The sequence below is a fragment of the Manis javanica genome, chromosome 4, assembly GCF_040802235.1.
Source record: "Manis javanica isolate MJ-LG chromosome 4, MJ_LKY, whole genome shotgun sequence".
In the NCBI taxonomy this organism is placed as follows: Eukaryota; Metazoa; Chordata; class Mammalia; order Pholidota; family Manidae; genus Manis; species Manis javanica.
The window spans coordinates 144,419,573-144,446,154 of NC_133159.1; the positions used below are offsets into that span (position 1 = coordinate 144,419,573).

At 36.8% G+C, this 26,582-nt stretch overlaps 1 protein-coding gene across 14 annotated transcripts in view; it reads left to right on the forward strand.

The window, feature by feature from the left end:
* ACACA (acetyl-CoA carboxylase alpha) overlaps positions 1-26,582 on the forward strand; it is a 313,862-nt gene that overhangs the window by 195,045 nt on the left and 92,235 nt on the right. For 12 of the 14 annotated variants that reach the window (XM_073235270.1, XM_073235269.1, XM_073235274.1 and 9 more), the window contains 6 exons: positions 11,762-11,785; positions 14,366-14,509; positions 15,270-15,366; positions 16,260-16,367; positions 20,597-20,653; positions 20,885-20,929. In XM_073235270.1, the coding sequence (XP_073091371.1) occupies positions 11,762-11,785; positions 14,366-14,509; positions 15,270-15,366; positions 16,260-16,367; positions 20,597-20,653; positions 20,885-20,929 (475 nt within the window). The remainder of the gene's footprint in view (positions 1-11,761; positions 11,786-14,365; positions 14,510-15,269; positions 15,367-16,259; positions 16,368-20,596; positions 20,654-20,884; positions 20,930-26,582) is intronic. The other 2 variants (XM_073235272.1, XM_073235281.1) reach the window with 1 other exon arrangement.

Below are 26,582 nucleotides of genomic sequence, written 5' to 3' on the forward strand. Positions count from 1 at the left end.
AGACAAAGAAGTCTGTGCTGAGACTTTTGGCCACTGGATGCCACTGTTGATCCAGCAGAGGTCAGCAGATGAGCAGAGGCATCTTCAGAAAAAGTACTTCTTTGTCTCAGAAGGTCCTTTCCCTTCTCTGCCTCGAAAATACCTTATGGCTGGCAGAAAAAGGCATATATCCTTGATTTAGCAAGCATCTCTTTGTACATTTTTGCCTCTGTGGATTTCAGAATCTCATTTTCTAGAAACGAATGGTTGTCCTTCAGCGAGCGGCACAGTACTCATGGCACACGTGGGCTCAGCACTGTCTTCTTTCTTTGCCTGCATTCTTTGAATAATTGTAGAGAACTACATGCTATACTTAATGCTCTTTTGTAATTCTCAGAACATTCTCCTTTTCTTCCAGCTTTCCACTACCTCTTCCCTTCAGACAGTGATTTGTAGTCAGGCTTCTGAGCTGCTTCTGATTTCCTTCCCTCCTCATTGCTCCTCTTGTCTTTCTAATGCTCTCCCTGTCCTACTTTTTTATTTGAGGATAAAAATTTAAAAAAACAGTCCAGTCTGGGGAAGGGAAAGTTGACTGGAAAATGAGAGAAATGCTTCTTAACTCTTTGCTAAGAAATTTTATTTACCTTTCCATCTGAAGGATGCAAATCTTGATTATTCCTGATCTATCTTTAAAATCTGTTTACTTGTCCCTCTCAGCATCTGAGGTATTCACACCCCTAGGATAAAGATCAGACTTGAACAGAGCCATAATCCTGTACTCTCCTCAGTCTTTTTGGGTTGTGTGTATATAAAATTACAAACTGCTGGATTATTATTACCATTATTATTATTATTGGTGTAGATGTAAAGGTGAATTTAAGGGCCAATAAAGGAGGAAAGATAAAAAACCTTTGTGGAAACCAGAAAAATGTTAAAATTGCTTTAATGCTATTTTAGATCTAAAGTCCTTTGTTAATTTGGAATATAAATGTATTATATTTTATGGAATACAAAATGTATTATCACATTTAATCACAAAATGATATATTTAGTTTTAGAGTATAACTTACTCAGTTGTTACAGATTTCCTACCTTGAATTTATTTTTATAAGATTTTATATTTTCTTACAAATGATTTCATTACACTTTGGAATCATGGCCTTATTCTGACATGAGCTGGTGTACTGCAGTTCAATTCTGACACTAACCACCTGGAGTTAGATGACACAAGTTAAGGGCTCAGTTCTTTACAAAACTGCCTCTATTTCAAATGGGGCCACAGTAGGGTTCTTGGGCCACCTATACTTCTAGCCAACTGGCTACAAATTTGGGGGTTCCCATAACCCCCCCTCAGGTTCAATATTTCACTAGGACAACTTACAAAAATCAGGAAAGCACTATATTTACAAGTACAGTTCTATCATAAAGGACACAGATCAGCACCAGCCACATGAAGACACACATAGAGTAAGGTCTAGGGGGGTCCTAAACATAGAGCTTTTCTGTTCTTTCTCTGTGTATTAGGGTATATCATCCTCCCAGCGTATCAATGTGTTCACCAACTAGGAAGTTCTATTGAGCTTCAGTGTCCAGAGTTTTTATCAGGATTTTATTACAGTGGCATGATTGATTGAATCATAAGCCACATGACTAAATTCAATCTCCAGTCCTGCCCCTACCCCCACCCCCCACCCCACAGAGGTCCAGCTGGCCTAAAGCCCCCGACCTTCTAATCACATAGTGGGTCCTTCTAGTGAGCACTCAGCCCATGTCCCATCTCATCTATTAGCGTAAAGTCATGTGTGATCCAAGGGGCTCAGAATAATGAAGACACTTCCATTACTTATGAAATTCTAAGGATTTAGAGTCTCTCCCAAGAACCAGGGACAAAGACCAGTAAAATTTTTTATTATGTAAAAAAGCCTGCTCACCTTATAAAAGAACTCTAGGATCTCTTAGTTTTAGCTAGCTTTGAGCCAAGTTCCAGCTTTTTTTCTGACTCCAGTACTTTTATTCTTTCCTATTCTTATTGTTTTGAACAAACAAGCAATAAGCAATATTGTTTTTTTTTTTTTACAGAAATAAGTTAGAGGACACTTTCTATGAGTGTCCATTCCATTCCCAGTCCTGTAAAAGCTCATGGGCACAGTTATGTCCACTAACCTGTAGATTAATGATTCTCAGAATAATCTAGGAAGTATTTTAAAAATACACACACTGGGTCTTGACTTTCAAAATTCTGGTTTATTTTGAACTAAAGTCCGGGAAATCACTTTTTGAAAAAGCTCCTCCCATAATTCTGAATCACACCTACAATTGAGAATTAATACTATTAGATCAACACTGTCCAACAGAAATACACTACAAGCCACATATGTCATTTAAATTTTTCTATTGACTACATTTCAAAGGGTATTAATAGATAAAATTACTTTTAACATTTTACTTAACCCATATATCCAAACTACCATTTCAATCTGTAATAAACAGCTATTAATGAGATCCTTTCCATTTTTCATACTTAGTCTTTGAAATTCAAAGTGTATTATGCACTTACAGTATATCTCAATACAAACTTGTCATATTTCAAGCACTTTATAGTTACATGGACAGCTCAACTCTGGAACAAAAACTAATTAGGACAATCACACTGTCTTCTCTTTGTTTCATGTTAATGGTAGTGCCCCAGGAGGGATTTAAAAAAGAAAAAAACTCAGATTCTTATGTTTTTTATTTTTAGTAGTTAAAGGAATTACCCACACCTGAAACTACAGATACTGTGCTGCAGTATTTCATGCATTCTTTAAAAATCAATGTGAGAACAGAAATATGAATACATATTATTTAACTTATCAATGCAAAACAGAATTTTATAATACCTTTTCCAGTTGGGTTAATAAATCAGAAATTCTTGGGGGACAAAACAGATACATTCTTTAACTAATTTTTTTGCATTTTCTTTCTTGGTACTTGGCCTTCACATTCCTAGCCCAGAATTCATTTGAAATAGACTAACTTTTTCCAGCAAGTCCTTAGAAGTATCTTTCTAAGCTATAGTATCAAAGCAAAACCACAGTCTCTTGTTGTGTATGGTGGGGTCACCTGGTGGAATTCTGTTCCTGCAGCTTGTTTTTGACTAGTGATTTAGCCCTCATGGCTCTAGGCAAAGTGACAATAGCAGAATATTTTTTTTTTGGTAACATTAATGTACAATTACTTGAACAACATTATGATTACTAGACTCCCCCTATTATCAAGTCCCCACCACATACCCCATTACAGTCACTGTCCATCAGTGTAGTAAGATGCTATAGAACCATTACTTGTCTTCTCTGTGTTATACTGCCTTTCCTGTGTCCCCCCACTGCTACATTATGTGTGCTAATCGTAATGCCCCTTTATCCCTGTTATCCCTCCCTTCCCACCCATCCTCCCCAGTCCCTTTCCCTTTGGTAACTGTTAGTCCATTCTTGGGTTCTGTGAGCCTGTTGTTGTTTTGTTCCTTCAGTTTTTTCTTTGTTCTTATACTCTACAGATGAGTGAAATCATTTGATACTTGTCTTTCTCCACCTGGCTTATTTCCCTGAGCTTAATACCCTCTAGCTCCATGTTGTTGCAAATGGTAGGATTTGTTTTCTTCTTATGGCTGAATAATATTCCATTGGGTATATATACCACATCTTCTTCATCCATTCACCTACTGGTGAACACTTAGGTTACTTCCATTTCTTGGCTATTGTAAATAGTGCTGCAATAAACATAGGGGTGCATCTGTCTTTTTCAAACTGGGCTGCTGCATTCTTAGGGTAAATTCCTAGGAGTGGAATTCCTGGGTCAAATGGTATTTCTATTTTGAGTCTTTTGAGGAACCTCCATACTGCTTTCCACAATGGTTGAACTAATTTACGTTCCCACCAGCAGTGTAGGAGTGTCCCCCTTTCTCCACATCCTCACCAACATTTGTTGTTTGTCTTTTTGATGGTGGCCATCCTAACTGGTGTGAGGTGATAACTCATTGTGGTTTTAATTTGTATTCTCTGATGATTAGCGATGTGGAGCATTTTTTCATGTGTCTGTTGGCCATCTGAATTTCTTCTTTGGAGAAGTGTCTGTTCAGCTCCTCTGCCCATTTTTTAATTGGCTTATTTGCTTTTTGTTTGTTGAGGTGCGTGAGCTCTTTATATAATTTGGATGTCAACCCCTAATCAGATATGTCATTTATGAATATATTCTCCCATTACTGTAGGATGTCTTTTTGTTCTACTGATGGTGTCCTTTGCTGTACAGAAGCTTTTTAGTTTGATATAATCTCACTTGTTCATTTTTGCTTTTGTTTCCCTTGCCTGGGAAGATATGTTCATAAAGAAGTTGCTCATGTTTATGTCCAAGAGATTTTTGCCAATGTTTTTTTCCAAGAGTGTTATGGTTTCATGACGTAAATTCAGGTCTTTGATCCATTTTGATTTTACTCTTGTGTATGGGCTTAGACAATAATCCAGTTTCATTCTCTTATATGTAGCTTTCCAGTTTTGCCAACACCAGCTATTGAAGAGGCTATCATTTCCCCATTGTATATCCATGGTTCCTTTATCATATATTAATTGACCATAGATGCTTGGGTTTATATCTGGGCTCTCTATTCTGTTCTATTGGTCTATGGGTCTGTTCTTGTGCCAGTACCAAATTGTCTTGATTACTATGGCTTTGTAGTAGAGCTTGAAGTCAGGGAGTGTAATTCTCCCTGCTTTATTCTTCCTTCTCAGGATTGTTTTGGCTATTTGGGGTCTTTTGTAGTTCCATATGAATTTTACAACTATTTGCTCTAGTTCATTGAAGAATGCTGTTGGTATTTTGATAGGGATTGCATTGAATCTGTGAATTGCTTTAAGCAGGATGGCCATTTTGACAATATTAATTCCTCCTATCCATGAGCACAGGATGTATTTCCATTTATTAGTTTCTTCAGTTTCTCTCATGAGTGTCTTATAATTTTCAAAGTATAAGTCTTTCACCTCCTTGGTTAGGTTTATTCCTAGGTATTTTATTCTTTTTGATGCAATGGTGAATGGAATTGTTTTCCTGATTTCTCTTTCTGCTAGTTCATCGTTAGTGTATAGGAATACAACAGATTTCTGTGTATTAATTTTGTATCCCGCAACTTTGGTGAACTCAAATATTGGATCTAGTAGTTTTGAAGTGGAGTCTCTAGGGTTTTTTATGTACAATATCATGTCATCTGCAAACAGGGACTGTTTGACTTCTTCCTTGCCAGTCTGGATGCCTTTTATTTCTTTGTGTTGTCTGATTGCCATGGCTAGGACCTCCAGAACTATGTTGAATAAAAGTGGGGAGAGTGAGCATCCTTGTCTTGTTCCAATCTTAAAGGAAAAGCTTTCAGCTTCTCACTGTTAAGTATAATGTTGGCTATGGGTTTGTCATATATGGCCTTTATTATGTTGAGGTACTTGCCCTCTATACCCATTTTGTTGAGAGTTTTTATCATGAATGGATGTTGAGTTTTGTCAAACACTTTTTCAGCTTCTGTGGAGATGATCATGTGGTTTTGTCCTTCTTTTTGTTGATGTGGTGGATGATGTTGATGGATTTTTGAATGTTGTAACATCCTTGCATCCCTGGGATGAATTCCATTTGATCATGATGGATGATCTTTTTGATGTATTTTTGAATTCAGTTTGCTAATATTTTGTAGAGTATTATTACATCTATGTTCATCAGGGATATTGGTCTGTAATTTTCTTTTTTTGTGGTGTCTTTGCCTGGTTTTGGTATTAGAGTGATGTTGGCCTCGTAGAATGAGTTTGGGAATATTCCCTCCTCTTCTTCTTTTTGGAAAACTTTAAGGAGGATGGGTTGTAGGTCTTCACTAAATGTTTGATAAAATTCAGCAGTGAAACCAACTGAGTATTTTTTCAGGAAAATAAATGCCTTATGTGCTATTTGGATTGAAGACCTGTGTCCCGTTAGGATGTGTTTTTATTTTTAGAGAAATTGGCAAAATACAAGCAATTCTTATTGCAAATAAGTGGAACAGCCTCTTATTGGACAAAGAACACCCCCTTTCTACCACACTTGGGCATTTAATGTGTGGCTGATATGTTTGGTGCCTTTCTATTTTTGTTTAAATTCATTACAGGACTTTGTATTGCTTGACATTTTTTAATACTTTAAAAAATGTTTTATTTTATTGTGGAAAGAATGCATAACATGATGAGACCTACCCTCTTAACAAATAATTTTAAGTGTATAGTGTTGATTTTAGGTACAGTGTTGCTCAACAGATCTCCAGCACTTACTCACTTTGCTTAACTGAAACATTTGCTTGACAGTTACTCTGTTTCAGTATAATTTGTGTTTTTTCCTAGTACTCCTCAAAATTTTTTTAAAAAGCAGATGGTTAAACAGTTTATTTCTAATCTGTATGACTGTGCATCATCCTTCTTGGTAAGTAGGCTTCAGTCAAGTATGTTATCCTCTTGATCTTCTATCCAGTAAGTACTTCCAAGTTTTTCCTGGGAGCGGTAGTTGCAACTTATTTGGCATCCCAGGTCTTGAACAGCTACTGTGGAGATTTTTCCTGACTTAGACATCGTAGGAAACCTACATGTATGTGACATGTGTATGAGTGTGTTTTTCCTTTACCTTCTTTGCATGTAGTATCTTATAGCATGTTAACTTTTCTTGAGGGGAGGGAGTTTTTCTCTCTTTTTTTAAAGGTGACTTGTAGGCAATTAGTGATTGTTTTTGAAGAAGTGAGTTTCTGTGTTTTTATGGTGCAAGAATAGTCAGGGTAGCTAGTCTGCACTAAGAGAGCACTTCATTATTATCTAGACTTTTAGGATTTAATTCTCTTGTCTACGATTCCATCAGCCCAGCTCTTTAGTGAGCTCAACCAGTATTTTACATAAATTAGTCCTGGAGCTCAGACTATATCGTTTAGCATTCCTTTTTCTTTTTCTTCCTCCAGTGAGGCTCAGGGTTTAGAGCCCAAAATGCGTATGTGTCTTTTTTTTCCATTCTGAAACCCTAGTTTATCACTCACTGGTGCTGGTGATACAAAAGCTTGTTATACTAAAGCATCACCCTGAATGTCTGTTTTTGACAATTCACTGAATCATTTGACATTCAGGATTTTACTTAGCTTTGGGCCTATCAAGTAACTCAGAATAATCTGGAAACAAATTCTTTAATCAAACTGTGTATTTGATCATCTAAAGTATAGCTGTGCTTATACATACAAACGTATGTAAAGTATATTATCCCATAAGCCCTATGGCTATGAATATGGCTGTGTGTAGTATGACAGTCTGGGGGTGTGAACTTTAAAACTCCAAATGATTTTCATTAGTAATAACCCATTAGTGGACATAGTTCATTTTTTTTTAACTTTTAATCTGTGATTCAAATAATCATCAAAATTGATATAAGAGATAGAAATAAACTTTGTTTCTGTATCTGTATAATGTGTGAGGACCTATTGGTGTTTATTTCCATCTATTTCTTAGATGGAAATTCATGCTTTAGTTAAGTTGCATTGCACTTTCTCTGCTATTTGCTTCTTGTGAAATTTGGCCTTCTGTTTATATTGTTTTGCTTCAAGCATTTTCCTTTTCCTGTGTCTCACATCCAGAGAGGTCGGCTGTGTTCTCCCCCAATATCACATGTTTTGTTCATGACTGAGTTTAGGCTGCTTGGCACCTTCAGTGTTTAGCCCTGTCACTGGGTGCCCTATGGACCTTTTTATGAAGAAGGTTGTGAGGACGTTTAGAAATCAGAAGCCTTCTGTGTGACTAAATCAGCAGCCTGCTGCCATACTTGAGAATTCTGATAATCTTTGACACCCAGAGATTAGAGCCTTCTTTGGATCATACTGAGACACTCAAAAGTCATCCAACTTGTAGCATTTTTTAGCAGTGGGAGCACTTGGTTGTAGTTAGCAGGCCAGTATGAGCTATAAATAAATAAAATCCTACAATGCTTGCTTCTTTCATTCAGGGTAGTCTGCTGATAAGATGCAGGGATTTGGCAGAAGAGAAGATTCTCAGCAGGTGTAAGTGCTTACCAAAGTGCTTTCCTGTATCCAAGGCACAGCTTCTAATCTCTGCTATGTTATTTTGACACTCTAGACTTGTAAGATTGGAGAGTCAAGTTTAAAATTCTCATATCATTGGGTAGCCCAATGTCCCTTCTTGTCATGGAAGACTAGTGGATTCCATGGAGAAGGAAAAGCAGAATCCAGGGTACCTGTAAACCCTGTAGTTTTGTGCTGTGGGTTTGTAACTAATTATACAGCAGGCAACAATAAGAAGCTGTAGTTCTGTTGGCATACTTTGTTCAGAAAGCAAAGTCTTCCAGCAGAGCAAAGAGGGAGCTTTGAATGGGCTGCAAATGAATGAAGCAATGGTCATTTTATTGTAAACCAAAGCTCTGCAGTGGAATCAGGGCATCTAAACTGCAAGGAGGTAGAGGGGAGGGGAGATGCAGATAGAAATACATGGTTCAGATGTGTTTTACAGCTCTTGATTTGGATTCTCCTGCAGAACTATAGAGTCATGCAAGGAGACCACCACAGGTCACAGCCAGTCCAATTGCTCTTCCTCCTATGGTACTGCTGTTAGTGATTGCTAGAAGGTTATTCAGCCGACCTCTTCTGATTCTGCTTTGCTGCCTGATTTCAAAAGATTTGCCCTGTACTGGCTCTCAGTCACAGCTTGATGTAACCACTACTTGTTTGCATGTAGCCCCATCATTTCCATATAAGGTCTTTTTTTTCCCCCTTCAAGTTAGAAGGCAAAAGAATTGGGAGCATTTTTATATAATAAAAGATTTATGTAGGTCCAGCTAGACTCAAGCAAAATGAAATTCAGCTGGAAGGGATGGTAAAAGGCTCAGAGAACTTGTGACTGCCAGAGAAGTCAGTGTTCCTTAAATAAAGGGTTCAGCTAGCAGGCAGGAACTCTAACTTTGCATTCAAATTGAAGCAGACTCTCCAGCTATTCTAGGCAGGCAGATCAATAAAATCAGAGGTGACTTAATGCTAAGAACCTCAGAATTCAAAGGATTTCTCTTGTCCTTTAAATTTAGTCTGTATTGATGTGAAATGCTAGCCTCAGGAACTGAGATGAGAAAATGCCAGGTCTAGATTCTGGTTTATGACAGCATATCATGGCAGTGTCCTTGGAAAGCATTGCCTTTCATTTCTCAGTTACCACATCTGTAAAATGGAGCTAATCTACTGGAAGGAAAATATCCCATTATTTATCAAAACAGTGTGAATGAAGACTCATCATAAGTGCTTTGAACAGCTTAACAGCAAATGTCTTATGAAAAGTGAATTTACATCCATTTATGTATTTGAAAATTCAGTTGATTGCCTTATCTGCGATTGAGCAATTCGGCTATTTTTGCATGATGAGTAGGCAGTGAAAATGCGGTAGAATTTATTTTACTTTTAGCCATATAAATGGAATATTTGACTCATACATGATCTCTTCCGTGGTTGTTTATTTTTGTGCAGACCATGGATCTTCCACAATAGTGTGTACTATGCCACATTGATCATATTCTTAAATTGATCAAAGAGCCCCTGAATAGGGTAACAAAATACATAAATGATCATTATGGACATGGCTAAGTATTTACCTGGTTATGGAGAGTTTATCCTTCCTTACCTGCTCATTTCTTCTACAGCCCCATAGACCACAGATTCCTGCTCTGCCAAAGAGGATAAGCTGCCTATAAATTTACCTTTTAGATGATTGATTTGGGGCCATTCCTTTAAAAACTTGAAGCTGCTGGGAGTTTTTGTTCTTATCCCATACTGTGTAGATGGTACACAATACCTATAACAAAGCATCAGGGGGCTCCCTATGAGAGCTTGACAATTGCTGATGGAGAAGGGCTGGCTGTCTTTTTGTTTGTAGTGGTCTGTTCAGTTCAGTTCAGGCCCTTTTCTGCTGAAAACTTGGCCCTCACTCTGTGAAGACTCCCTAAGGGATTAAAGTGTAGCTACAGAAGTAGTGAGACCATTCAGGTAGTTTAAGAAATTGGTTAACAGTTGAGAGAGATTATATCGGTTTCTATATTCTAGAAATCTAAATGGATGGAGCCTGAGATTGCTTTGGTTGTAGCGTTCTTCTTTCTGAACTGAGGTTCCTGATGAGAGACTGTGCAGGTGGCCCCTTTCCTTAGAATTCTTGCTATCATTAGCATTTACTATTAGTTTTCTGTTTAGCTACCCTGCCCTCTGTTCTAGAACCTGTGCTTACTTTTTGCTTGTTTTGAGGGCCAACTGCATTATAAGTAAGGGTCTCTTGTAAAAGGAAGCCCATTCCTCTGAATGAGAGGCTCAAAGAATCCAAATAGCAAAGCAGATTTTTGCCCTCAAAGGTTGCTCTTGCTGCCTTATGAATTCACTGTGATACAGGTTTGATGCAAAGAGCATTGCTACTCACAAATCACATGAGGTATACAGTTTGTGTGCAGTGATATGTCATAGCTTTTTATTTATATGGCCAGCTCAGTCTGTTCTGCTCCTTTCACTGCCATGAAAAGTGCATCATTTTCCTTCCTCTCTCCTCCTTCCCACATATCATCAGCACCACCCACTATGTTCTGCCCATTAAGTCCTCTGTGTGCCAGAAAACCCCAACAATGATTAAATACTGATAAAAGAATGTTAGAAGGTTAAGATATCAACCAATTAACTTCCTTACAGTAGTCCTAAATTGTGGGTGGTAAGTAAAACTTTGCCCTTTTAGTATTGAAAATAAGGGTTTTTATTTGTTTGTTCCAGTTGAGGAAGTGACATTAAATTAAGAAAAAAAAAAGCATTGATGGCAAAGAGCAAAAAGAATAAAGGAGATGCTTTGCAGTTTCCATTCTTATCATACTCTTTCTTTCATGATTTTGGCACATTCTTTATTAAGAAATTCTAGGGCTAGCCAAATTTATGTAAGGTTTTATTTGTGAAAGGCCTGTAGTTTTAAAGCTTATGGCAGTTTTAAAAAGTCATTATTACCCTAAATTCATTTAATTTTAAAAGTATTAAATTATACAGATTATGCCACTTTAGCCGTAGAATCATTTGTCATTATATTCCTGCATGATTTCCAGTTCCTTTAAGCTTCTTGTAATACAGAGTGCCTTCCTTTTCAACAGCCGCCTCTGTTTCCCCCAACATACCCCGATCTATGGGAGGAGAGCATGGTTAAAAAGACTGAGGAAAGGTAGCTGGGAATTGAGATTCCTGGCTTTTCTTTGGAGGAGAGTTTGTAGTTTCACCATTTATCCTAGAAAAACAATTCAGGTGGGAGGGACTGTGGAAACAATGTCCCTGGACCTCCTTATTATTTTTTTCATAAAATAGGAAAAAGAAAGAAGATGCTCTAGGAATCTTGTCAAGAATTATGTTTCATGTTGAAGCTGAAGATAATATACCATATCATATAGCTTAATTTTCATAAGCCTATGTTTTATCACTACTTGCATTATTTTTTTGTGTGATAGAGGCTATTAAAACACATCTACAGTAAATACAGTTCACCACTTTTCATCAACAGTTGCTGTGGTGAGGTAGGTCAGGAGGCATGCCTCTTTGGAGGCATACTGGGGGTGGAAGGGTAACGAGCACTTGATTATGTCTGTTGAATACCAGAGCTGCCAAACTGGAGCTCTTTGTGTCTAGTCTGTATCTGCTCTGACAATTCTTTTATTATGGCTTTCACTAACGTATCAGTAACTAACTGTGGTTGTTTAATTGCAGAGGGAACATCCCCACGCTAAACAGGTACTGTATGTTTAGTTTCTTTTCCAATAAAAAGCACCTTTTTGTAACTTAGGATAATGAAATCAGGGAAAAAATAACACTACATTCAACAACTAAATGCTATCTTCTGCTGGGGAGTCCTGAGATCCCCTTTGGACATAACTAAATTATTCTTTCTGTTTGGAAAACATGTCTTCAGCTTTTCTTCAGCTGTTCATAAAGCAGTACTTGAAAAGCCTCAGTGTGGAAAAGCTCCTATCTAGCTGTATTTAATAGAGGAGTTGTCTGCCTGGTGTTCAGCTTTGCTGTAAACATCTTTTGCTAAGTTCTCTGTCTGGCTTGGGGCTTTCAGAGGAGAAACCTTAAGGTTACTCTTGTCCTGGAAAATTGTTCATAATTTTTTCAAATTTTGATTTCCTAATTTGCTTCTCCTTTTAGAGGATTACAAATGCAGAAATAGCTGATTTCATGTTTTATCAGTTTGTTAGCTCTTTTTCTAAAGTGTCAGTGTTAAAATGATATGAAAGTCAAGTTTTATGTCAGACCTATGATATGATTAACATTGGAAAAATATATTTGTTTTGACTGGGTAGCCCTGTGATGAATTTTCCAGGCCACTGTAACAAAAGTGATATCTTAGTATTAAGTTCCTCCTGTTCCTGAGCCAAGCAAGGGAGCACAATGCAAGTTTGAGAGGAATGCAGTTCTGATGGGAATTGAATCCACAAATTGCTAACGTAGTAGTACATTGGTGGCAGGCTATTTGTAGGTGATGAATTATCCATTGGCTTATGCTTATTTTGTTTCTCTTCTTTTAAATACTGAGTAATCAAAGCTGATTTTAGAGTCTAATTTGGATGGGGAGAGGGAAGCAGGTCCTTTTTTTGGTCCTGTTGTCTGCCCTTGGTGAGTAGGCTTGGTTCATTCCTGCCTGCCGTTAGCTGGCCTGTCAGCTTAATAGTGGGGATAACTGAATAGTAGATATTTCCCGTGGGGCTCACTTGAGTGAAAAAGATACTTAACCCCATGTTTGCCACAGACAGCCTGCTAGCTTATTCAGAGGGAGTTCCCTTTAAGTGTTATCTGGAACCATTTTATCTTGCCTGTCTAATGCCAGGCAGTTGAAAAATATAATGCCTTACAAACTTGCTCCTTTATTAAATATATTTGGTGATCCTAGAAAAGAGGATGATAGCATTTCTGATTTCATACAACTCTGAAGCCCTGGTTCTAGTGAACACCATGCATAAGACTTGCTTGATGTATGTTTCATTTATTTGTCTCTTTCATGGTATCAATGGTTTCCTCTCCCACTCTGCCTTTCTGTTCCCCAGCACTGGCAAAAGATGAAGTACCTTTTTCATAGTCATTTGCCAAAGAAATAAAAATCTGGAATGTCAGTCTCTATAGTTTGTGTGAGCAACACTCCCATATAAAAAAAAAAAACAACTCCATTGCCTTATTTAATTAAAATTTGCAATAGAGTACAGTATGTACCCAAATCTCAAGTCCACATTGCTGGCTCTCTCCTTCCTGCAAAACTGCAGTGGTACTCTTCAAGGAGATTTTTGAGCAGCTCCCCAAAGTTCAGGTGTCCTTGCCTTACTCTGAACTTGTTTCAGATTTGTATCCTGAAGGCATCCTTTAGCTTGGTCATTCGTAACAGGCTGTCTGATTGGGCATTCACAAACATTACAGTATTATTTATCAGTACATACTGCTAAGGTTTATCAAGAAATATACAGATTCATTATGTTTTTAGATTGAGCAAATCAATTCAGTTCTCTTTGATCATCACCATTTAGCACCTGTTTGCCATGCTTACACATACTTTGAAACCCATGCTCTGCCCTTCTGTATCTTGCTGGAACTTACTGGCTTTTGATGAAGATATGCTTACTTTGTTATAGAAGTGTTTAAATTTCAAAAAAGGAAATTTTGCAGTTTGAGGTTAAAAAATGTCTCCTTTTCAAAAAGGAAGTAGCTATAATCATTGTAACTGCTATCCCCATCAGCCCATCAAAGGAAAATAAATACCTTAGTAAAGTTTTTTATAGAATGTGACTTGTTTCTGTATGATAATGTTATCTATTATTTACTAAACCATTCCAAATGACATAGAGTTGTTTTACATGCATATATCTATCTGAATACTTAAATGTATTACAGTTCCTAGAGAAAAATACCTTAAGTCTTGCCCTTAATAGCAACTCACTTCGCTTGCTTATTTCCTTTTAAAAGAGGGAATGTTTTAGGGAAGGGGAAGATGCAGGATGGTTTTTATCCCTTATGTGTTATTCATTCATCAGACATGTCATAATGTCATTATATTGAAACTGCCATCAAATTCCTAATTGTCCTTAGGTCTTTATTTGGAGAAATTTTGGGGTGGTGAAAATATAGTTTGTATGGGGGGAAATTCACATGAATGGGTTAATGTGAATCTAGCCATATAGCCTTATCCATAGTGGGTAAAAAAACCAAATCTGCTCTGCAACCTGACCCTACTTCAGTTTTCTCCTAGCTCCTTTTCCCTATTGTTACTTTCCCAATCCCTGTTTACCGTCTTTGTCTAATGCACTTGATTGAATTACCATTTAGAATGTCCTTCTCCTCCAACCTCAACCACTATGGCATGACCCATGTAGCTAGTGTCAGTGATGTGCTGTTGGACAACTCATTCACTCCACCATGTCAGCGGATGGGCGGAATGGTCTCTTTCCGGACTTTTGAAGATTTTGTCAGGTAGGACACTATGGAACTGTGTTTGTACAAAGGGAGCCAGGGGCATCTCTGTTTGGGGGTTTCAGATTTCTGCCAAATGAACAAGATCCCTGAAATAAGCAAGAGCTAACTAAGGAGATATAGCCCTTGCTGTGTATGCCCTCAGAAAAGTATATGTCCTTCCATTTCCACCTCTCATTCAGACTCTACAAGCCTCTACTTGTTATATGAGCCTGGTCAGAGAAAAAGAAACAAACAAAAACCGTCTTTTCCTTAGGAGCTAACAGAAGAAGCTGTCTGCTCTGTGATGAGTGAAATGTCAGGAGAAATTAAACACAACACTAGAGTGAGCCCCACCAGAGACAATACATCTTCTGATTAAATGCATTCAGCATCTATCTGTTGATGTATACTGATGCATTACCCTAGGGGGAGGGGTAATTACGTTGGTCTGTCGCTGCTCCCATCCCAGGCTCTGTTACTGTAAGACCGATGACAGCAGTGCTCATATCTTACATATTAAAAATAATAAAAAGCTTTAGATAATTCTTTTTTTAAAAGAAAAAATACATATGGTTTATTAAATTTTAAACAATCCATCCTCCTAATTTCTGCCACTTGGTGACATTTTGCACGTCACCTCTAGCCACTGGTGATTCTATTCAGTTGACTATTGAGCACAGGGTAGGATAGATTTTTCTTTTAGACTGAGCTGACAATGGCAGCATTAGTTTTCTGCCACTTAGGTTTTCATGATGGGTGTTTCTTTGGTATTTTTCAGGATCTTTGATGAAGTGATGGGCTGCTTCTGTGATTCGCCACCCCAAAGCCCCAGTTTCCCTGAGGCAGGTCACACATCTCTATATGATGAAGACAAGGTATAGTGTCCCCTTTGGGAGACTGCTTTGTTCTTTGAGACACAGGACTTGTACTATATACTATCTTTCTGTTTGGAAAACATTATAGGGAAAATTCATTTTTTTATCCTACTTTATATTTAATTTTATATGCCTTATCAAAGAACTTTTGGAAACAGGTGGAATATAAATTCTTACCTAAAAAAGAAAAAGTATTAATCTCTCAATCCAGTTCAGAATGGGCTCCTGTGTATCCATTGAAGCTGCCTCTGAGTCTCTGAATGTTGTTTCAAAGACTTGAGCTTTGCTTGCTTTAATTCTTACTATGTGATGGTTTATATATTTGCAGAGTGGTTCTATCATAGTCCTCAGGGAAGGGAGGACTTTAGATAATAAAAAAATTAGGCATTTTGTTTAAAACTTGGCCCTTTTATTAAATCCCTTCTTTTCATTTATTAGTAAACAAATTGTTTTGTTTTTTTCCCATGAGGTTGTTTTCCCATTGTTTGATACTTAACTGTTTGGTAAATTTTTAGGAAATATATTGTCTCAGAATATGTTTAGGTGGTGGCTTCTTTCATTCATTTTTATACACATTCTGTGAAGGTGTGTGGCAAATGGTTTCATTACCATTTTATTGGTGAAAAAGTTGAGACATATTGGTCTTCAAATCCATGTCAATCAAGATTTGGGGACACCTCTAGCTAATGCTTTGGCTGCCTTATCTTTTCAAAGGTTAGGTGTTTTACTTTATTTAATCTCTGTGTGGCTGTGGGCTGGGCAATGGTTTCGATTTCCTTATTTGTGCATTTGTGCTAGTGGGCAAACCAAGGTGGCCTGTGGGGCAAATCTTTTTTTCAGGTATTCTACCAAGTAGCTACCGTATTTCTTTGTCTTATGTTCTTGGGTTACAGGTCCCCAGGGATGAACCAATTCACATTCTGAATGTGGCTATCAAGACTGACTGTGATATTGAGGATGACAGGCTGGCAGCTATGTTCAGAGAGTTCACCCAGCAAAATGTAAGTCCTCAATTGGGTGGAAACTGGCAATGGCCCCTCTCTTGCTGGCTTCATATTATATCCATCTTTTCATCAGTTGCCACTTGTAAGGTGAATTACTGATAATGGCTGTTCTTTTGCATAGTTCTGTGATTTAATAGTATATAATGAGTATCTTTTTATGTCAAGAAATACAGACCTCAAATATCTGTAATATTTTAAGGAAGAGAAATTTTGTCCCTAAATCCTTCCCAGAGCTCCCATCTTGAACTTCTAGTCACCTGCTGATATTTTCCTTTGGTGACTTAGCTGCACATATCTAGGCCCAACCTTCCTTCATGCCCCTCTGTGTCCTTCCCTTACCTCTCTTGAAAATGACAGTTATACTTCCATCCTCCTTTCAGTTTTGTGAACCTTAGATATCTTAAGTTGACATCAAACTCTGGTTTAAACCTAAATTCCCGTCATTTTCCTTCACTCCTTCTGATTCCCCCTCTCTCTCCAGAACAAAACCAAAAAATGTAAGAAACCAAACCCTCTATCCCCAGTCATTCAGAAGTCATTGACTTCTTCCTTTTCCTTGCTGTTCCATTATTCTACCTATCTACCCACAATCTGTATGTGTTTATTTGTATCTGGTCAGTCATCAAGGTTTGTTTGTTTGTTTTTTTCTTTGCAGCATCTCTTACCTTTTCTTCTTTTCAGGTTTTAAATTCTCACTACCATGTCTCTAATTTTTAAACCTTCACTCACCTTACACTTGAGAATCTGTAGGAGGTTTACTTGTGATCTACCTTTATTCCTTTACTCTCTCCCTCGTTTCCATTCTGCTCACCACCACGAAACCAAATGTCCAAAATGCCCCCTTACCAAGTTGTTCTCCCACTCTACAGTGATTCTCCCCTACCTTCAAGATAACTTCTTACTTGATATTTAACATCAGCCTAGTAAACAAGGTTAACAATCTAGCCTTTGCTATTCCCTGAAGAGATCTAAGTCTTTGTCTCATCTCCCTTGTTTACATCATTTCTTCTATTGACCCTCATCTGCAGTGTTTTCCATGTGTGCTTCCTTTCTTCCAGTCTTCCTTCCTCTCTCTCTCTCTCTTTCTCAATCCTGCTTGTTTTAAGAACTGTCTGAATTTTCATCTCTTTTATGAGGACTTCTCTGAGTAGTCCTAACTAAAATGTATTTTTCTCCCTTAAAATTCTAATTGGTCAGCATACATTTAGTAGTGATAATAATAACTTTTTATTTATAAAGAACTTCTTTGCAAATTTTTAAATTCGTACCTTACCACAATCCCATGGTGGTAGATTAGTCAGGAATTACTCCAGTTACACATCTTGGGAAAAACCTCAAGCTCAGAGAGATTAAAGCATCTTGATCACCACCTGCTAGATTATAGACCAAAAACTGGAATGTAAGGGTTTGATGTTAGCTCTAAGAGGCACAGATCTAGGTGCTTTAGTAAGTAATGCATTCTTAGCCCTAAAGATGCTTATAGTCTAGTTGAAGGGACTGGTTAGGCATGCTCAAAACAATAATCTACAGTTACATTTCATTATAATATCTGGTAGATGCCAAAGTACCCCTCTTCAATTGCCTTTAATGACAACACCCTTGTGTTTTCTTTGAATAGAAAGCACCTAGCCCATAGTTCTTTTTATAAAGAAAGAACTCAGTAGATTTATCAGTATGAACAATTAGTGCTATAGGCACTCACATCATACAATGCTAGTAGCAGATACCCAGGAAAAGATGGTAAATTTATACTTAACATGAGTCTTAGGATTTACTCCATGATGCTCTCACAGCATATCAATATGGGATTGTAGTGGTCAATATGGGGAAAAGGTACTTCCAAAGAAATGAAAGTAGGGAACATACATGGAAATTTTTCTTTAGAAGAGAAAGTAACCTTCCTTCTTGCCCTTGACTAGTGACCACATAAAATTAACCTTAGACCAGTGACCAAGGTAACCTTACCTGAAAGAGTCCCAGTGTTGTGCATGGCTGCTGACTCTGCCGCTTGATGAGAGAATCTGTGAAAATTTCTTCCTAGGTTTTGAGGCACTAATTGCCCATTATTTGATTGTTTTGACCTCAACTTTAGGCTTTTTATTACCCTCAGATCTGTTGTATATCATCACACATCTATTTAAAGAAGCAGTTTCTTCATTTCCACTACATATTATTTGTCATTAATTGGCAATAAGAAATTACCTTTTACCTTTACTGGACTTGTAAACTGAGGCACGGAGGAATCCATTGTCTGCCTATGGCTGTTCAGAAGGGCATGGGCAGACTGTGCTGATATTCTAAGCCTAGAGAAGCTATTAACTGCATCAGGTACTGCGCTTATCCAGGAATATTTGGCATTTGCACTCCTGGTTTTGAAAAAACCATAAAAAGAAAAGGAAGGGAAAGCAATTAAAAAAAAAAGCTGAAGTGATAACTAGTTTTTCACTTCATGATCATGCTCCTAGCAGTTTAGAAAAAGTTTTTTTTTTAAAGCACATATTAAACTATCAAATAGGTTGATCCAAATTGTCCAAATAATCTTCCAGTCCCAGCATGTCTTTTTTTCTCTCATAGAAATTAGGATCATATATTTGTAAATGACTTGTGGAGGAGATTGAAGCAGTCAGTGTAAATGGAGTTTCTCCAGGTGCTGACGCCTAATCGCTGGGTAATAGCTGTGGACTTGCTGTGAGACCCGCATTATTACAATGTAATCAGAATCCTGTTGCTCTGCTGTTATTGTCAGCCACTTGTGGAATTTTAAAAGCAATAACAATTTTGATTTTAAATCATGGCATTATTGAAGTTATTTTCTTCCCTTGCCAGAGCATAGCTATTGATGCTTGTTGTCTTTGAAGGAGAAGGCTGTAGTGGGATTCTTTGTTGGTATCAAAAAATTGTTTCTGTTCCTGGGCACACTAAGAGAATCACCACCACCTCACTCCACCCCTCTCTTTCAACACAGTTTTTTCTTAGTGTAGTGTCATTACTTGGTTATTTACACTAACAGGTATGATGTCAGTACAGATCATTTTTAATGGGTATGATGCCAGAACAGATCCCATTTAAATTTCTTATTTGACCTGGGAAATTTTTATTAGAAAATTCATTTTTCCAGTTATCTTTTGTTTCTAGTGTTAATTTTATTACTAAGCAATGCCATAGTAGAAATGGAGAAATAGAAAATCTCTCAAGAATGTACTTGTTTATAAGAGGAAGGCAATTTGGGTTTAAAAAATATATAGTATCGTGAAAGTTAAGAATTGGCTTATGAACATATCTGTTGGTTCCAGTTAGAACAAGGAATGTGATCAAACTGATGTCTAGATATAGGTTACAAAAATTCACATTTTTTCTATTTGTGTTATTCATATATCTTTCAGGTCATTCAGTTGGTGGGATAACTTTTCTACTTGTTGCGATTTAGCATCTTTCTAAAAGCAGGTCTTTAAGCTTTTTAAATCTATTTCTTTGTTTCTACCTTTTGAGATAAGTGAGTAGTAAGTATAGAGGAAGGCTTAGATCCGGAGACCCCAGACTCATATGAGGGGCTTTCTTTAAACCACTGGTCTCTGTTGACTTCTAATATACTGCTCACCCTATGCCAGGTGGAGACACGAATAATCAATTAATGTAAAAGTCTATTAAATATTGCTTTTAATAATTTTTAAAGAGAATCTTTTTAAAAATACTTCATGTAAAGTAGGTGGGGAAATAGTCTAGGAGAACTGAAAAGGTCAGGATTTATTAGGTTGAATTCTAGGACTGCAGTATCTGATAGTAGGTAATATCTGTAATCTAAACAACAGGTTAGGCCTGAATTTTCAGTTTCATGGAAATTTTTTCTTTTCCCTCTATCCAATTTCATTTAGCTTCTGTGTCAATATTAATCTTCACATTTGAATATATGCCTGCCAGTGTGATTTCTGTAAGCAGAAATTCTATTAAAGTCTACCATGATGTAAATCAGTCCTTATAGACCCTTCCTCCTCCATAGTGTTCTCTTTCAGTTTTGTCCAGCTCAATATATAAAACCTATTCCAAAGAACTTAGTCCCAGACGCCGCAATAAAAAGTATTTATTTATAATTTTGAAGGTACTTAGCTAAGATAATAGATATCCAGAAAGGGTGCTTGCCCAATCAGAGCCTTCTGAGGACCAAATGGGGTAAAATTTAGGATAAATGGAGGTCTCATCTATCTTCTGTTTTCATTGTTTGTTCACAGAAAGCTACTCTGGTTGAGCATGGAATACGACGCCTTACTTTCCTGGTTGCACAAAAGGTATTGTCATGTGAATTATACCTTTCTAATGTTTCTTATGCTACTAGAACTTTTAAAAACAAAAAACAATTAAAATCATATGCTTACTTGTAGAATTTATGAGGAGAAATAACTTTTCTATAACTTCAAGAAAAAACTTTAACTGATCACCTTTTACTTAAAATTAATACATTTTTAATGTTATTATTAAGTGGCAACTTCTGTTTTTCCTTTCTGTCTCTCATTTGAAAGGATTTCAGAAAACAAGTCAACTGCGAGGTTGATCAGAGATTTCATGTAAGTAGAAGGAACCATAATGAAAGATTACTTACTGTTTTATCTGTTTACTACTGATTATTTAAACATGGAATACATGTATGTTATTTAGAGGGGCTAGATTGACGTTTGGTCTCTCTTTTTGAAAGTATTATAATGAATATTCAATTCTCCTGTGGAGTATTCAAGCTAAAGGGCTTTTTCTTCTTTTTTTCACCCTATAATGAATTCTCAATATATTCTTGAGAAATAGTTAAGAATAAGCATATGTATTTATCCAGATGAATAAGGTAGAAGCAGGAGCTAACTAGTAATTTCTTCTGTGCACACAGTGAATCAATAATCAAAGACTACCAGTTGCACTTTGGGGTCTTGGCTTCTACCAAAGGTGGATTCATGTGCTATTATTGAGAATTCTCAGTTTTGAAAAATATTATTTAAAATGCCTTAACAGAGACCAAGTTGGTGTTTTTGTCTACGTTAATTCTAGGAGCAGGAAATAAATAAAAAATGTTAAGTTGCTTTTTCTCCCATTGAACTGAATTAATTGTTGATATTTATAAGATAAAATTTTTATTGAACAGAGAATTAAGTTAGTCAGGCCTCGCACCTAAACTGTGATATACCCATGTGATCATACCCAATGTGATGATAGCAGGAAGGCCAAAAACCCAATTTGCAATCAAGGTGTCTTCTTCTAAAATGCCAGATTATAACCAACTTATTTATTTAAGTGTTTGACCTTAATATAGCTAAGTCAGATATCAGAGGGTATTAGGAAGTCTTAATTTTCCTGATAAAGAATTTTATTTTAACAATTATGATAATTAGTTAGTTTCAAGCCCTGCTGACTTGAAATAATGAAGATAGCATTTGAGATTCTGGAAAGGACTTTCTAAACTCAAGGACCTATGTGTGATTTCTTTTATTGCCCTTTGCTTATTTGGTCTCTAGCACTTGACATTTTGTTTTCCTTCTCACAGTTCACTTTGTTGGTCCAGTCAAAAGAGAAACAGGAGAGACTACCCTGCAAACTGAAGAGCTAGGATTTTCTGAAATGTTTTGGACTATACAACTCCCTATGTTAGTGATGTCAGGAAATCAGGCAGAGTGCAGATATGTATCAATCAATAACTTTAGATAGGAAACTGGAGGTAGTAGAGAAGTATAAGGAGCTTAAAGAGAACCCTGGGGCTTTAGGAAGATATATTAGGAGCGTAGAGAATAAAATTGATACTTGAGGATAGAATATGAGAGCCCATGAATAAATACTGTGGCTGGTAGATGATCAGAACTAAGGTAGACATGCCAGAGCCAGGGACTGGATTTGGAAAGAATACTGGTCTAGGTTCTTCAGTGTTAATGTTATTTTTCTTCTCCTACTGACTTTGGAATAATATATTAATTATTCTTGGGAATAATACTGAACTTGTAAAATTGTTGTCTCTTTCCCTAATGGTTTAGATGAGGTCTTCATGTCTATAGCAAACTAACTGGTTTCCTATAATAAGCATTCCATGATAATTAAAATTCTCCACTAAAACTTTTTGAAAAGCCAAAGCAGTTAATTCTCATGGACAATATTTTTTTTTACTTTATCTCTGAGTCCATGTAATGTCCTGGAGTATATCTACAGCTTTAAAACATATTCCCTGTTATCTTAATATTTCTGGATTTAGGTTGAGTAGGGATGTATATAGGCAATATCTGCTAGGAAATGAGACCAGCAATGGATCTTTCCCAGGAATCATTGTCCAGTTCCTGTTGATTGTGGCATCAAATGGGAAATAAGTTCGATTATCAAGTGACTTGATTTGTCATGAGTTTAGGAAAGGTTGCTTTAAGACAGAGAGCATTAAGGTTTAGGTGTGGATTGGATTTTCTCTGAAGAACTGAATGGCAGAAGAGTTGGGGTATTTTTCTGTTAGGCCCTTAGAAATGATTTGTGGTCATGCAGTGGGCAAGGGCAACTATTAGTGAACTCCAGCCAGGCTCTACAATAGCCAGGAAGCCTTGGCAGGAGTTGTATAAATCCGGGGCTCGCTGTCATGGTGCTGCAATGAGTTCCTCTGCTGGTGGTAGCTTGCCATTCATGAAGGGTGCTTAGCCTCTGTCATGTCATCTGATGTATGCTTGCCCCATAGTTAGTGTAGTGTGAAAAAGAGGAAGCTTTTTGGGGGTATTAGAGATGAATCCCTTGATCTCTCTGGCTTCTTGGTAATCCACTGTGATGTATGCAGCCTCCACTGTTCTACACTGTGAAATCCCTATATTATTGAATTGAAGAGAGACTGTGCACCTGAGGGGGCAAAGAGGGGAGTAACGTTATCAAGTTTGGTTCAAGAACAACATTGGCTGTATGGAATGAATGAAGCAGCTGTGCTTTTACACAGTCATCATCTCTCAGACTGCTTCAGAACCAGAACATGGCAGATAGGGCCAGACAGAGTAGAGGTTCTTAGAGAGTGTGTATATATTGTTAGCTGTTTATTCATATGCCAGTGAAGGCTGTAAGCATTTACAAAACTTGGTTGTTTAATCGCGACAGTCCCCAGAGAGCCATCCACCAGTATGTCTGCTGCTACCTTAGTTTCTTAACTTTACATGGAGACTGTTCTAAATGGAGACTGTTTTTCTGAACCAGCAATATTCACCAGCTTTAAGGAGGCTTTAAGTCAAGTCTGTTTCCATAACCATCTAATTAAATTAAGTACCCATAGTGGGACTTGAAAAGCTCTTTAACATTGATATTTAAACAGAAAGTTTGAAGAAAAACAAATCTATCCATATGACTATCTCCTTCAAATTAAAAAAAACTGAAGATTTGGATGCAAGAGAACAGGCTCTTTGAATTTCTGCAGCTTACAGTTCTCCAGTTTTATGTAGTATTTAAGTCTATTCAATTCACATCTAGAATTCCAAAAAGTATTCCAGAAGGTGCTGTTTAATTGGAACATAAGTATTATACTTTCTGAAGATTTCTGTATTTTTTCAGCAGAGTTTTGTTAAGGATACTAAAATGCATATTTTCTGAGTTTCTTCTTATCCTTTGTCACCCAAACAAAAACATCAGGTTCAAAAACTGTGATGAGATTCTAAATCAGTTTTGCATCTAAATTTCCTTTTGTTTCTTGTTTGTAAGATTTCATGAGATTTTTTAAAATTCTGCTATAAATCACCTAAGCAATAGTTGTACTTTCACCCACTTCGAAGTTAAATGTTTCAGATTATTTGGGCCTGAAAGAAGAGCCCACTGTCACAAATAGTTATCATGGTTAGTTCATTTCTTTAAAAATGTTTTGATATGTCAGATATATCTCAATAAAGCTGGGGGGAAAATTGGTAGTTCTGTTTGCTAATGGATCAACTATTAGTTTTTCAGTAGATTTGTTTTGGGTTTATGTTTTAATTACAGTCTATATAATTAGTTCTCAGCATGTTGAGGTAAGAGAGAATTGCACCAGCAAGTTTCCAATTTCTTCATCTCATTAGGTTTTTAACACAATTATTAGTATCATAATCAGCTATGATGTTTTCTGTTTCAGGTTTTCACATTCTCTGATTTGCAGGGTGTCTTGATTGGCTAATTTAGGCAAATTATTTTGATTGTCTTGATGATGGTTGGCTGATTAGAGCACAGCAGGGGTATAATTTCTTCCTGAGAAATGTTATATTCTTTTGTTTTTTGGTACCAGAACACTAAGAGGGTTTTTCTTTGTGTAGATTCAATTATGATATTTGCCCATAACACTAGTAGAATGCCTGGAAAGCAATTACATTAGTGATAGAATAAGCATGAATGCTGTTAGTGAGAAATTGGCAGTATGAGGATTAAGTAGGAGGAAGGGATTTACTAAAACTATAGGATCAGACTTTTGGATTTCTTCTTTTCTGTGTTTTCTGTGATTTTTGAGCACCAGAAGACATGACTTTTCTATAAAACTCTTCAGACTTCCATATCTCCCATATCTCCTGAGGAGTTGCTCATCAATCCTAATTTCCCATTACACAGAAGTTCTTGTCATTTCCAGTTCTGAATGCTTCATGCTTAAATTGAGTACTTAGCTGTGGGCTAAAAATTTACTCAAAAGCTAAAAAAAAGTTTGTTTATATCATCTCATAACATCTTTTCTTAGCTAACCTTAATGAAGGTAGTTTTTCTGATTGGTAGTCTTTGTTCACCTCTGACAAGAATTAGTGTTTTTAATTATTTTTAGTAAAGGTATTTCCATTAAAATTTTTGCTTTTCATGCCTTCACTTACTACAAGTTTTCTTAATTGGTTTTGTGGTAAAGAAAACTTTTTCTGGTTACCATTGTTATGTTTTTGAAGGAAAATTATTTTGATCCTACATCTGTACACATTTGAATAAATTGTATTCTAAATAAATATTTTAACTAATTAAATTGTTAATAGTTATGGCAGAATAGAAGCATGTGTGCTTGCAAGACTATATTATCACTTTCCTTCACTTTTCTTTCCTAAAATTTCATGGAAGGATTCTGTTACCGTTCCTTTTTTGACTTGTGTTACTTTTAAGCTAATGCTCGGAAAGCCATACCTCTCAAGAATAAAACCAAAACTAGACTATATAAAGCCATGAGCATGAAATCTGACATCTCAGCTGAACATCTTCCTGCTTAACCTTGAAGTCATCCCCATGTTCTTCACTGTCATTCAGGGGAATTAGAGAATTACTTAGAACAAAAACATCATCACTAAAAGATCAGTGCTGTGTAAAACCCACTTTCAAAGGGCTTTTAAAGACCCAAGCCTGGACAAGGAATTTCCCAGGCTTGCTAAACAAACTCCCAGAAGTCTGTTAGATGCAGTTTTACACTTAAGATGCCAAGGAAAATATAAAAAGATTTATTAATTGTTCAAGCTTTTATTTAAGGTCAGGGTGAGGCATAACACCTGTGGAAAGTATTCAAAAATTTCTCAAAAAATTTAAGAACCACAGTTTTCAGCATGAGTTTTGTTTTTCCTTTTTTCTTTGAAGTCTTAATTTCTGTTTTTTGTCTTATCGAAGAGAAGTCCTCTAAATAAGGAATTTCTATTAAACAAGAATAGAAAAGTAATGCCTTGCTGTTGAGATGTAGAGTGGTAGAGATGAAAGAGCATAAGCTCTGCCATTAGAGAAACCCAAGTTCATGTCTCGCTCTGTGGTCCTCAGCATATTTCACTTGACTAAGGCTTCCTCAGCTGTGAAATGGGGTTATGATACATACCTTGAGAGGTTGTTGAAAGCATTCAATGGGACAACACATTAGCACACCTGCCACCTACAAGGCTTTTAGTTCATGTCTCCTTATCATTCCTAAAGCACATTGAGGGATTTTTAGGCAGCTAGTCCTAGTCTTTCTGCCCTGTACCAAGAAGTGTTTGATTATATTGCACTCTTAATGAAGACAATACCTAATGAAACCTCCTATAGAGGCAAATAGTAATGACTTGATTCCAACACTGCCAGTAGAGCTTCCCATCCGAGAAACCAGGGGTATTTTGTGTTAATAAGTTAAATTTCAGAGACTAATGGATTCTGCTAATTGAATTCATCTTTGTTAATTAATAAGGTTCTAATAAATTGGTTGCTTTCTTGTGTAATGCCCTGCAAGAGAGCAGTAAGACCTAATGACTACAAGTTCACTAATTCCACCCCATTCTTTCCTAA